We start from the raw sequence: 14,470 nt of genomic DNA, 5'->3' as shown, positions 1-14,470 counted from the left end.
CCTCCGTCCGAGATTGTCCCGAAGTTCCTCATCAGTCTGAAGGATGAGGTCCCTGTGAAAAATCACACCTTGAACCATATTTAGAGACAGTTGGGGGGTAATGGACACAGGAATTGTGCCAAGATGGTTACAGGCACGAAGGGCCGCAAACTGGGCAGCTGAAGCACTTTTGATCAACAACGAACCCGACCGCAACTTGCTCAGGGAGTCCACTTCACCAAACTTTTCTTCAAAGAATTAAGGTTTGGTATTGGTGAAATTATCCCCATCAGTCCTGGTGCAAGCCAGATAGCGGGGGAAAGGTTTCACCCCTAGCCGACGGGCCTGACCCTCCTCCCAGGGTAGCCATGGAAGGGAAGGCCAAAGGGGCAGGAGAAGCAGTACTAAAAAGAATCAGTTCCAGGCAGAGACAACTGCAGAAGAATGGCCAGAGTTCTGAACCCGTAAGTGTTTAATTTGCACAGCGTCCGCCCTGATACCACCCACTCCAATCAGGGGCTCTCCTCACAGGTGCCACCCAGCCACAGCAAGAGCCATCTGGCACGGCGGCCATTGCCGGGAGTTCCGATGCTCCAGGATGACAAGCAACCACTCCTAGGCTTACATGAGGAGGTCACAACTCATGTATCAGAAGTGTGATCCCTGTGGGTTCAGGGGGCTCAAACAAAAGGGTACATAGTGACCCCACCACACGGGCTGCCTACTGTGCTGGCTATGCATCCTAGCATCAGACAACGACGTGAAAGAAAAGGTGGAATGAATTAGGAGGGCACACGTCGAAGACACTAGGTAAGGTGCTCTTCCCCAAATGGCTCACACTATGGAAGAGAAATTTAGTAATGGAGGTCAAACGCCAGAGGGGGACCAGGGAATGCCAAAAGGATGAGGTGATTATGCAACAAAACTAAATTGCAAAACCAACATAACCAGGAGGAAAGCAGGCCCAACATAAGCAAGGACATCAATACAGAGAGAGGAGAGGGCGAAGGGGAAGGAGCAAGGAGAGGAAAGGGCACAGAAATGCAGCCCTGGAAAGAAGGAAGCCTGCAATACCTCTGGGCCCCATGCTCGCCACGCACATACTCACGAAACAACTGTGAGACCCCTGGGGGGCCAGACTCTCTGCCTCGGTAAGATCTGGCGATGTGGGCGCCACCGGAATGTTCTTCTCGGAGAACTTTTTCTTTTCTTTCCTCTCCTTAGAGAATTTTGATGATTGTGAGGGTTCTCTGAATCATTTTCACCTAAAGATGATGACTGTGAAGCCCTGCGACCAGTAGCCTGCAGCTCCTTTACTCACTGATTGGTGTCTGGTTGTAGACCAGTGGAAACCTTGGAAGGAAGTGTTCCAAAGGATTCCTTCCTCGCAAGAGCAGGTGAAGCAAGGTAAGGACCAAAGTCCCTGGTGGGTGGAAACCCACTGACCCCAAAGTAGGTGTGGGAGAAGCAGCAAGAGGGGAGCCCCCATCCATGGGGGGGGGGGGGGGGGGGGGAAGCATGGTTGAGCAGTACTGTGGGCCCACTGTAGCAGGTGTAATGGGTGGAAGTACCATCACCATAGGGGGTGAAGTCATCGTAGCTGAAGTATATGAAGCAGTCAGACATGTTGGGTGCAGCTGCTCGTATTTCTTCTTGGCCTCTTGTAAGTTAGTTTGTCCAGAGTCTTGTATTCTTTATTCTCTCTTTTCTCTGGAAAATCTCATGAGCAGGGAGAATGGTGCTTTCCACAGCTCACACAAATGGGGCGAGGGGCACAAGGAGTGTTCACATGCAATGCTCGTCCACAATCCCTACAGACGCGGTTTTCAATGCAAAGACATTTGCCCGAATTTCAAACACTTGAAGCACCAAAAGGGAAGGGGTTGGGTAGGGTGGAGTGGGGTGGGGGGTGAACATACAATTTCGGATCACATCGGTATACTATCATATTTACCTTTTCAGGCAATGAATTTCCCTCAAATGATGAGACGAAGGTACCAGTAGTAACCCTATTATCCTTTGGCCCCCTATGTACATGACGGACAAAGTTTACACCCAGTCACTCCAAGTTTGCATGTATCTCATCTTCAGATTGGAAGAGCAAGTCTCAGTGGAAAATGATGCCCTGAACCATATTTAAACTGCTATGGAGAGCGACAGTCACCAGTACGTTACCCAGCATGTCACAAGCATGCAGTGTCCATGACTGGGCAGGGGACACTGTTTTGATCAAAACTGACTCACTTTTCATTTTACCAATGGCTGCCACTTCCCCAAATTTGTCTTAAATTCTTCACAGAGAATTAGAGCTTTGTGGGTATGAAGGAATCATCATCAGTCCTTGTGCAAAGTAAGTGTTGTGCGGAGTACTTCTCTACTTGCTGCTTAGCCCTACATTCCTCCCATGACATAGCTAGGGAAGGGAACATTTTAGGGTCTTAACTCTGCATTAAAAGAGGACTGCTGGTGATGTATGGCTACCAGCGGGAGATAACTTCATCTTCTTCATCTGTGGCTCATCTACCATTGTGCCAGCCACTCCAAATGGGGGCTCTCCCCGTGAGCACCACCCAGCCTCAGCAATGGTTACCAGTCCAGTAATCCATCTCTTAGAGACGCCATGCTTGTCATGAAGACACATAGGTTTCAGCTCAGGCACCAGCAGCGTGACCCCTGCGTAGTCAGTGACTACCATCGTTGAGGTACTTGACAACTCCCCCCCCTACCCTCCCCCACAACACGATGGCTATGGTGCTGGGTTTTGGATGTATTACTTCATTAAAGGGAAGGGTGCAAAGATGGAAAGGCACACAGGTGGAGCATACACTGCACCTGGTGACCTTCCCTGTATGATCTGCACTTCTGGAGAATTTTGAAAACTGGTGGTTAGATCAAACTCAACAATGGAGACCATGTGTTTACTTAACAAACACTTTTAGAAAATGCTGGAAGTTGAAAATCGAGTACCAAATTGTAAACCAGGTCCAAGCAGGGTCTGCACCAAGAAAACCATCAGATGGAGAGGCAGACAGGAGAGGTATAGTGGAAATGTAAGCTTGCAGCACAGAAAGGAAGTAATGCCGCAAAAGTTAGAGCCCTGTGATAGGCAATCCTGTACTCACAAAAGAGCTATGAGCCCCCTGGAATTAGCTACAAGGGGAAGTATCTGATGTGCAGTAAGTGATTAATCTCACTATTGTTATTTGTGGTTCTCAGTTTGATTCTAATACTTTCTTGATTCTAATACTTTCTATTCATTGTTCACTACAGCTATCAATTATTTATTGTCTTGCCCTTTACTTATCTGTTTCCACTTGAGTCATGGACATTTGCTATGTGCCTCTTCCAGTTTCTTATCTTGCTTATGTCCACACAGTGATTTTCTCTCACTCCTCCTCCCGCGTTCCTCGTGTCTCTGATCAGACAAATGATCTGTTGGACTTTAATTAACATGCCACTGTGTTCTCTCTCCGTTTCCTAGGACTTCTGCACTTAATTCCCACTATGAAACAAGGTTATTGTCTGGCCAACATGTTCCATCTCTCAGCACCTCATCTCCTAGCTCACTACCACTTCACCTCAGATAACGTAAATGTTGTTTAATGAGCAAGATTTAATGTTCCAAAATGTAGTCATCCACATTGTGTGTGTCACTATGTCTAATATAAGTTTTGTTTTTCTTACTGACATACAGTTTACTTCAGAAACCTTCCAAATATAAGTTACATATCAAATAGTGACATTATACTTACATTCGTTTCATTTTCATCACATTATAATCTAAATCCACAGTTGTAGGTACAACACCGTACAACTCAATTTGATAGGCCTGAGGTTTTAACCTCCTCATTTCATGTGGAAGTTCCTTAATTGCTCCATTTTTGACATCTACAGAGATACCATAATCTACTAGAAAAACACGATAAATGTAGCCTCGGTCCAGCTTCGAGAGTCTAAGCACAGTTCCTCTGTGCCATCTGTGGGTTAGTGGATGCTGCACTGCGACCATCTGTGACAGAATATATAAAAATCCTAGAGAATGTTGCAGTCAAATATGAAAATAAACACTGCTGAAATAAGAGTAATGCCAAGAGTAAAGTTTACATACACAAAAATGAAAAACCAGACTTTTACTAATAGCTTTCCAATGTTTTATGCAGTATATTCAATGAGATAAGCAGGCAACCAGTTAACAGCAGAAGTAAACAGAAAATGTGCAAAGTGTTATAGAGGATGGAGATTTGTTTCCTTTAACTATTAGGTTGGGGATGGGGTGTTACGGGACCAAACAACAAGGTCATCAGTTCCTCAGTCAAGAAAAACCAACTACCCTAAATTATTTAGCCTCTGTAAGAGATCACACGAAAAGATTATCAATTAAAATATTAATGCAGTCAAAAAGTTATCTAAAGTTTTTTGTAACTAACTGTCAACAGACTGGAATTATGTTAAATTTTATACACAAAACTAATTTTGGCAAAGATCTGTCAAAAAAATCTACTTATTTTGTGAAGGATAACGCTGCACCTGAACATCGGTGACCTTTTAATTCTTAATTAAAACTTTTTATGTCAACATTTTAATAAAACTTTGTAAACTGGTATTGTTCTGGGTTTATTTGTATCATGTGTCTGTCAAGTCAATGTAGTTCTAGTTTCGTTCAAGTAAAAGTTGTTGATCACAGTTGTACTTCACCAGCATACAGTATCAGTGATAAGATTAGTCACATATTTGAGATCAATAATGAAGTTTACCTGTTCTGTCATTAATTAATGTAATCATATAAAAGCAAGACCTACATCCAAACTTAAGTATTCTAAAAATCAATTACTTTCTATGGGCATGGAGACAGACATGGATATTTGTATGGGCACACGATAGCAAGATCTTTAGCACCTGTGCAAAAACAGATTGCAATGAGTGTTGATAAAATACACAAAACAGGAAAATAAAACATCACGTACAACATAGGCAACAAAAGTTGGAAAACTATGTGCGTACCCGTACAGAACCACGAAAGGAAGTACTGTGTCAAGAGTAAAACATTACCAACACAGGAAGAAAGTTCTATAAGGAGCTAAAACAATATAGCAAATGGACATGGCTGGCTGACCTCAAGAATAAAACAAGGAGAAGCCAGCCACTCTTGACACCCCAAAACATCCAGCCTACAAGTTTAGGCCAGAGTACAGACACATCACAAAACTTTAAAACCTTAGCCAGACTTATCCCATCATCAGCTGAAATAGAGGGCAGATCCCCACCAATATTTGCTTCTGCCCTTGCACCACACTCCATCAAGATATGGCTGATAGAGATGGGCACACCACAAGCATCACAAAATGGAGGATTCTCTCGCCATAGTAAAAAGCTATGTGTGAGAGGGCAGTTCCCAATTCTAAGATGCAAGAGGGTCACTTCATGCTGACTGAGCAACTGGCAGGAGGAAACGCCATGACTGGGTTGTTGACTTCACCAACCACAGCTTATTGGCTGTCACTGCCAGCCATTCCTCATTCCACAACTGTATGCACTTCTTGAAAGGGAATACGACACTGAGCCACATCCTGCCCTCTGCAGGCCTCCTTGGCAGACTGATCGGCCTCTTCATTTCCCCATATCCCTACATTACCTGGCACCCAGCAGAATGACACCTGCTTACCCCGCCATTGGAGCAAGTACAGTTAGTCATATATCAGCCAGACCACTCCTCAGATAGATACAGGTTCTGTAATGATTGCAAGGCACTAAGGAATTGGAGCAAAAGAGAAACTGTTTGCCCCGAGTATGATGCATCTACCTCAGTGCCTCCAGGATCACCTGGAGCTCCACTGAGAAAATGGTAAACTCGTAAGGAAGGTGAATCCTGGTCAGGGAACACAACAGAGCAGCCAAGGGAATGCTCTTGTTTACTGTGAAACCATGATGTATACGTAAAATCTTAAAATACAGAAACTGAAATGTAAAATCTGATGTACGATCTTTCTTAAAATTCGTCAAGTCTAAAGTACGTCTGGGCCTCTGGTGAAGCTGAGGTGGAAATCTGCTCCCACAACGATGTAAAACATGAAGACTGGCCACACCCATCTTTAGAAGGCAAACCTGTGCACGAATCCCATACCGCCTCGTTGCATGTTGCCACTTATGAAAAAGCCTTTCCAGTGCAGACTGAGCAATAGTATGGTAGGCGGGTGTGTATGGTGTGAACAGTGTTTCATACGCCTGACGCACCATAAGTAGCCATTGCCTGACATGAGGTGGTGGTTCACCAGCCTTCACACAGAGTCTTGGTACAGGGCTTGTTCTGAATGCCCCAGTGGCCAACCGAATCCCTTCACAGTGCATTACATCCACAGACTTTAAATAAAATGGTCTCGCAGACCCATCCACCAAATGCCCTGTAAAACCGGAGCAGACATGCTGAAAGTCTTAAGTAACCATTTTTTCAGGTCCTTAAGATCTGGCAACCATGTAACCTTAAGAGTCAAATATGAGGCCCAGAAACCTCATTGTGTCTTTATAAGTAAAAACAGTGTCCCTCATCCTCAACTCAGGAAAGTTCAAAATGAAATAAGAACAATTAAAAAGAACACATACAGACTTCTTGGTGGAAAACTCAAAACCACTCTTCTGCACCCATTCACGCAAATGTCAAAGAGTTAGTTGTAACTGATGTGTTGTCATTGCGAGGCTTGAAGAAGAAGAAAACACAGCGAAATCATCGACAAACAAGGAACACTGGACAGGAATTTTCAATATGGATGTAAAGACAGTCACACTTAATACGCTACCTTGAGGGACACTGTTCTCCTGCTCAGAGTGATCAGACAGGACGTCACCAACTCTGTATCTCTATATCTAAAAAAGAGGAAGTACTGAATAAAATGGGAAGACAACCACAAAAACCCCAATTGTGAAGTTGCCCCAGGATACGTTGCCTCCAAGTACTATTATAGGCCTTCTCGATGTCAAAAAATATACCTCAAAGGTGATGCCGGCATAGGAAAGACTATTGTTTAGCCGCCTCCAGGAGGGTAAGGTTATCAAAGGTGGAGTGATACCTCCTGAACCCACACTGAAAGCGACTAAGGAGTTGCCTGGCTTCTAAGATCCAGACAAGGCAGCAGTTGACCATGCACTCCAAGGTCTTCCCCATGCAGGTAGTGAGGGCAACACTACAGTAACTACTTGGGCATGTACGGTCTGTCCCACGCTTTAAAAGGAGAACTAAAATTGCCTCATACCACAAGTCGGGAAAGTGACCTGACACCCAGATGGCATTAAAAAGTGTGAGGTGCCACAGCATACAGTAATGCAGTCTGTTATGACCAGGGGATGTGCCATGAGCTGCAGACACTGCAGGACCCAGCTCCTACACGGAAAATGGGCAATTGTAATCTTCATTAGAGGTGGACCAGAAGTCCAAACTAAACCTCTATGGCACTGGAAACCTGGATCCTGAGAGGCTGTTGCAGTAACTGTGGCAAAATACGCTGGCATAGTCTCGCCAGTATCTCGTGGATTGGTTTGGAGAGTGCCGTTCCCCATTACAGCAGCCATGGAGCATCTGCCTTCTCTCCCAGAAATACTCCTGATGGTCTCCCAAACAACGGAACTTATGGTGGAACGATTAATGGTGTTCAGGAACTGTTGCCATGACCACCTCTTACTCTCTCAAATAATTCGATGACTCTTTGCACTCGCCACCTGAAAGGCTGCAAGATTCTCTGCAATTGTTCGACACTTGAACCTGCACAGAGCCGCATGCCCTGTCCTGATTGCAGAGCGGCATTGAGTACTCCATCAAGAGACAGGTTGCCTCTTCTGTTGTCCCGTGGACTGTGGAATGAATGCTACAGCGGCGTGGTGGTTCATTTTAGTAGTGCGACACCCATGCCTCGACATTCAATGTTCAAACTGCGCCACTTGAAATTTTGAGGGAGCACTTCTTCGGAAGAGTTGGGCAACATATTGCTTCTTCCCACATATATCTCATGTAATGACCACAATGAAAAAATTCAAGAAATTAGAGCCAATAAATAGGCTTACTGACAATCATTCTTCCCCATGTGCCTTTCATGAGTGGAACAGGGGAGGGGGTTGAGAAGAGGGGGGGTGGGGGGGTGGACACACAACCATAAGTGTCCTCCATATCCCACTATTATGGCTTGTGGAGTGAGATGTATATGTAGATACAGTAGCAGCTAGAGCTAATTTTCTGTGAAGAATGCACAGCATCAGGAAAGAAAATCATTGTTGCCTTCTTATTCACCTCACAGCAACTTGGCTGGATCAAAATCGCACAAGAAAGCACATCTGGTGGGACCTGCAAGCGAATGGCCGGCTGAAAGTGCCTACTGGCAACAGAAACATGCTTATGTATGGTCTGTCATGCAGGGTCATCCAATTACGGCTTTATCAAAGGTGCAAGGCTAATATTTACATACTGCAAATATACCGATTATCTTCAAGAAATGAATAGTGACATAGATGAAGACTAGTTTTTGCGTTTATTATGTGGTTTAGAAGAGGGTTCTGTAATTGTCATGGATAATTCCAGTTATCATTTGAGAACAACAGAAAAAATTCCTAGCTGAAGCACATAGAAGGAAGAAATCACACAGTGGCTAGAAGAGAAAAGTATTTCCATTTCAGGTCACTACACAAAAGTAGAGATGGTGGTGGAATTCAGGCACCAAAATGTGAATAATCAACAGAATTTCACAGCTTAACAGCAGAAATGGGTCACGACGTGGTAAGTTTACTAATACAAACCCATAGAAAATATATGAACACTAGTAAAAAGAAAGGTTACATCAAGAATGAAAGAAGTGAAGAATCTACATGAGGAAGCAATTGATGATGTCACAATGTACCACTACATTAACAATTTACACCATGCTGAAATTCTATTTAAAAAAAGAATTTCTGAAGGCAGGCATTCAACGAAAGTGCACTGAAGGTATTGTCATTACTTCAAATAACTCCTCAGTTAGTCAGTATTCAGAGCAATAAATCCCATCCCTTCCCTTTGCTGTCCTCTTCTCTTTCCTCCCCCTCCCCAATTATCAGTACAAAGCAGAACAGCCGCCAAACCTGACTATGCTGTCATGTTCTTCGGTGTTACTTGTGGGGACCAGAAGACCAGGGGCAGTGGCAAGGGAAAGGGGGGGGGGGGGGGGGGGCTATACCACTACCCTCCCCCCCCCCCACACACACACACACAGAGTGTATCATATTACACTGGATAAAATGACTTCAGAAATCAGTGAATATATTATTCTAATAGAATCAATCATTTTTTATATAATTATATAGCAATATAGGTTGCAATGTATTCCAAACACATTTTAACAAAAGAATAAGAGTGTCAAATAGCTTACTGCCTAAACCAATAAATATCATTTAACTTAAAACAGGCATCTTGTTATTTATTAATGCACATTTTTTACCCTCAACTCTATTCAGCAACTACATTAAGCAACACCAAATTTTACCAATTTGTCGGTCACAGACCCCAACTTGCCTTTTGTTAAGCCATATTCCATTCCCTCATTCCCCCAAAACCCCTCCCCCCTTCACCAACTTCTAGAATCGCCCCTGCAGAAGACTTGCGTCTTTTGTCTTGTAGCGATGTTAAAATTAATGTGCAACCTCAGTGACTGCTTGAATGATCACATAATCATAACTGAAATACTTTTATAGTTTAACAGATGAACATTAATAATGTATATGGCTCTAATATACCTTCTAAACACACAAGAATACATTAATATGAAGGGGCTGCTATCTCACTACAGTGTTTTCAAAGCATTTTCTTGGTGTATGGATTTGATACCATAATGAAGTGTTCAAAATAAGTCACTGACTGCTTCTGATTATAAAATCGTTCTTAAAATGTGCTACCTAGAGATTTCAGGCATTATTTTCAAATGAATGCCTTGTAATGCACTGAGCATACAGACAGCAATATCTGACAGCTTAGATCGGCTAGACGTGGGCCAAAGGCTGCCAACTCGTGGCAACTGAGGTGTGCAGTGAGAAAACAAGTGGGTGAAACATGAATGAAAGGTGGAGGGGGTGCCTTCTCCACTTACCCTTCCAGCTGCCACTTTCGTAGCTCCCTACTATATGCATAGTACAAATTTTGTTGAAACTGGATCAAAGGCTTTCCCAAAATGTATGAATTTGAGGCAAATTTAAGTCAACTAACTGCTGCTTTCTACCATTTAGTCACAACTTTGTGACCAAATTTTGTAACCTTTTGCTCTGTTTCAGTATCGGCAGAATGCTCTTTCTGATTGATTAACAAAAAAGTTGTAATATTACACTCCATACTGTACAGGCTAGTTAAGGTAAATGTGCCTAAAATGTCTTCTTTCAGTCACCGCCCTCCTCCCTAAGCCTTTCTTACAAAAGTGTCAGTTCCTATATATCACACTAGAGTTTACTTTTACATAATGAGATGTTTACTGTTCTACAAAGATAAAAAGATCTATATTGAAAGTCGGACATTTATAGAGAAACTAGGAGTCAGAATTTACCTCAAATTAGACTTTTTTATGGAGTGCAAGAAAATACCTAACATGTAAGTCAGATCAAGCATAAAGCATATTACAATTTTCTAACACAGCTTAGCAAATCATACCTCTGCTTCTTTTGGTAGGAAATGATCAGATGCTTTTGCCTGACTGCAGCGGATTGACAGTATTTCTTCCTTCACAAGGAATTCTTTACGCTGCTCAGACATGTTTATGTCGTTAGGGTCCATGACCCAAAATGCTGAACTGCTAATCATGTCACCTAATACTACTTTCTTAGCATCCGATGGCAATTCAGCAATAATATTACGCTTCTCCATGTTAACTCTGAAACAATATTGTTACAATTAGTCCTCAAGCACACAATTATTTTCAGCTTACATAAAAACGTATAACATGCAGAAGCTTTACAGTGTATCTGAGCTACATGTGGGTTACTTCAGTTTTCCACATTTAAACACAGAAGTATGGAAAGAAAAGGGAGGGGACGACAACTGGCCCACAAAATGTAGAAGAAAGATGGTGCAGACATAGGTCAAATTTTTAGTTCATTATTTCCACATTGCTTCCAGACAAACTTGACAACATTTTAATACCACTGACAGTAAAAGAACCTCATGAAGAAATAGTGGAATGTGAAACAAAAAAGGATACAAAGTGTTCATTTAAAATAGCACTTATTTTAAAGGAAAATGAAGTGAAAAGAAAAGAACAAAAAGTAAGTTACTCAGATACCTGAGCCAGGAGTTAAATTAAGCTCCAAACTAGTAATAAACCATGGTTAAATTAGCATCAATCTGTCACTGAAATTTTAGTTTCAGTACTTTCAAGTTTTCAGCAATAAAGTAACTCTCTTCTTACAAATTAACAAAGATAACTAGAGGACTACAAAATAATAAGCATGCCAGTTCCAGTGGACGAGTAAGGACATAATGTACAAGGTAGCAAGTAGCACTGACAAATTATTTTTGCATCACTTCAGAACAATGATACTAAAAGTTCTAAAAACTTCCTACAATCCAGGATCCTTTTGTTTAATTAGCATTGAAAACAAAGGCACACTATCTGCTGATGCCAGTATTGATTAATATCCCTCTACTCAAGTGATTAATTCTCATTATAAACTGCAAACACTGTAACATAACTCTTCTTGGGCATCAGTTACTTCTACGATTTGCATTTATCCTTATCCCTTATGGAGTTGTTGGTCTCCCATTGGGCACCTACCTAGGTGGCAGATAGGGGAATGCTCACCAGATACGGTGGATATCCCGGAAATAAAATGCTGAGATAGACCAAAACTAATGGCTGCTGCCTTGTAGCTTGATATTGGCTTATTAAAGGCTGAAAGAAGAAAACCTTGAAAATAAATTACCTGGTCCCCAAGGTTGGCAGTTGTGTCAAAAAATTAAAATGTAAAATAAACCTAATGCTATGTCTCAGAATAAAAAAAAAAAAGAAATCTTGAATGAGAAACTGGAGAAGAAAAAAACGAAATGACATTTTAATGCTAGAATGTGCAAGATATCTACACAAAACTGAATATATTACCAACAGAACTTTACAGGTTCAAAATGGACGTTGTCATACTCTGTGAGACTAAGAGGAAAGGTGAAGAAGAAGAACTTTGTAATTATGAACATATTTGGAATGGGGCATCCAAAGTGGTAACAGTCAAAGCAGGAGTCCCCATTATGACAAAGAAAGAACAGAAAAGGAGAATCACCAATTGGAAATTTATTGATGAATGTATTATTGTGGTAGAAATTCCTATTTGCCGGGGAAGTTATAATTATTGGTGTATATGCACCCACGAATGATGCAAGAGATCAGAAGAAAGATACTTACGGAAACTACAGAAAAAATACCAAGGAGGAAAGAACTGACTGTCATAGGGTATATGAATTGAGGAGTAGGAAATAGATAATCATGTCCAACAGTGGAGAAACATGGAGGGACAGAATGTAATGACAAAGGAAAACAATTAATTGAAATTTGTGAACAGTTTGGACTGAAAATTACCAACACATTTTTTAAATACAAGGCTATCCATAAATATACTTGGCAACAGAATACTAGAGAACTTTGCTCTATAATATAACATACTATCATTAATGATGATGTCAATAAAATAGAAAGAAACTTCCACATGGGAAAAATATATTAAAAAGAAAGATTCCAAGACTTACCAAGCGGGAAAGCGCCGGCAGACAGGCACAATGAACAAAACACACAAACACACACACAGAATTACTAGCTTTCTCAACCGACGGTTGCTTCTTCAGGAAGGAGAGGGAAAGACGAAAGGATGTGGGTTTTAAGGGAGAGGGTAAGGAGTCATTCCAATCCCGGGAGCGGAAAGACTTCCCTTAGGGGGGAAAAAAGGACAGGTGTACACTCGGGCACACACACACACACACACACACACACACACACACACACACACACACACACACACACGCACACATATCCATCCGCACATACACAGACACAAGCAGACATATTTAGGCAAAGAGTAAGGGCAGAGATGTCAGTTGAGGCGGAAGTACAGAGGCAAAGAAGTTGTTGAAAGACAGGTGAGGTATGAGTGGCGGCAACTTGAAATTAGCGGAGGTTGAGGCCTGGCGGATATCGAGAAGAGAGGATATACTGAAGGGCGAGTTCCCATCTCCGGAGTCATGCTGCTGTTCATTAGTAGTTGGAACTGCTTAAGCATTATTAATGAGGCTTCTTGTTAAATAACATCTTAATGGCTTTACTTTGTTAGAAGCATTTTGTATTTAGCTGTGGAATCTGATAAAGTATGTGCATTTTAGAGATTGGTTTTGCTAGTATGGCCAGAGCTTCTTGTAATTGCTATGTGTACTTTGTTGACATGGAATTTGTAAGCAGTATGTCAGTGCAAGTTTTTAATCATTTTTGAAGCAGTCTTTTTTTGTGAGAACAACAACAATTGTTACAGCTTTTTGGTCCTGTGAATTCTCTTAAAAATTACTCCAGATCACAGAAATTTTTTTCCTTTCATTTCATGGCTCTTTTATTTCTATATTGTGTGTGCTGTGTCTTTTATGTCGTACTTAAAGTTGACTTGATGTATTTTCAATCAATTGACATTATGCTGGATTGAGTTTTTTAGTTATTTCTGTGTTGTTCAATTAGAGACAGAAACTATGAATCTTTTTCATCATAAGCCATATTATTTTGATGTTCCGGAAATTCAACTCACTCACCCTCCACAGCCTTTCCAGCAGGCCTCAGCCTCCTCTCATTGCACACGGACCCAGTCTCTCCCATCTGCTCAGTCTCCCACTTCCGGCTCCGGTCCCCCCAACACCTCAAAATTCTGGTCAACACAATCTGGAGCCACAGCACCCCAATTCAGTGGTTGACCTTTCCTCCAGACCCCTCTCCCAATCCGAGACCTCTGTCCTGTCCAAAGGCCTCACCTTCAGCCCTACTCCCAGGTTCAGCCAGGCTGCCCTTGTCAAAGATTTGCTGTCCTACACTCGTGGTCTCTGCTGGAAATACCACTTTGCCACGAAGAGGAGTAGTCCTGATCCCACTCCTAATGATCCAACTCCCCAAGACGCTATCCGAATTGAGCCCTGCCTGCAGCAGTTCCGTCCTCCATCGCAGCGGGACCCACCTCCTATTCCTCAAAATCGCCCTCTCCAGGCCTTCCAGGAGTTTCTCACTTCCAGTCTTGCCTCTCAAACTTTCTTGAAAAACCTTAGTCCTGCTCCCAACATCACCACAGCTGAAGCCTGGGCTGTCCGTGATCTGAAGGCTGACCGATCCATCATCATTCTTCCGGCTGACAGGGGTTCCACGACCGTGGTGCTTGATCGTCGGGAGTATGTGGCTGAGGGACTGCGTCAGCTTTCAGACAACTCTGCATACAGGGTTTGCCAGGGTAGTCCCATTCCTGATGTCCGGGCGGAGCTTCAGGG

General features: G+C 42.5%; 1 protein-coding gene across 2 annotated transcripts in view; it reads right to left on the bottom strand.

The window, feature by feature from the left end:
- Positions 1-14,470, bottom strand: part of LOC126325742 (putative ATP-dependent RNA helicase TDRD12) — a 445,014-nt gene that overhangs the window by 423,345 nt on the left and 7,199 nt on the right. For both annotated transcript variants that reach the window (XM_049995275.1, XM_049995276.1), the window contains exons 2-3: positions 10,628-10,847; positions 3,732-3,988 (exon numbers count right to left, since the gene is read on the bottom strand). In XM_049995275.1, coding sequence (XP_049851232.1) covers positions 3,732-3,988; positions 10,628-10,840 — 470 coding nt within the window. In that variant the 5' untranslated portion in view covers positions 10,841-10,847. The remainder of the gene's footprint in view (positions 1-3,731; positions 3,989-10,627; positions 10,848-14,470) is intronic.

Source organism: Schistocerca gregaria, chromosome 2 (genome assembly GCF_023897955.1).
Source record: "Schistocerca gregaria isolate iqSchGreg1 chromosome 2, iqSchGreg1.2, whole genome shotgun sequence".
NCBI lineage: Eukaryota > Metazoa > Arthropoda > Insecta > Orthoptera > Acrididae > Schistocerca > Schistocerca gregaria.
Note: the sequence above shows the minus strand (reverse complement) of the source record. Positions and strands in the feature narration are given on the sequence as shown.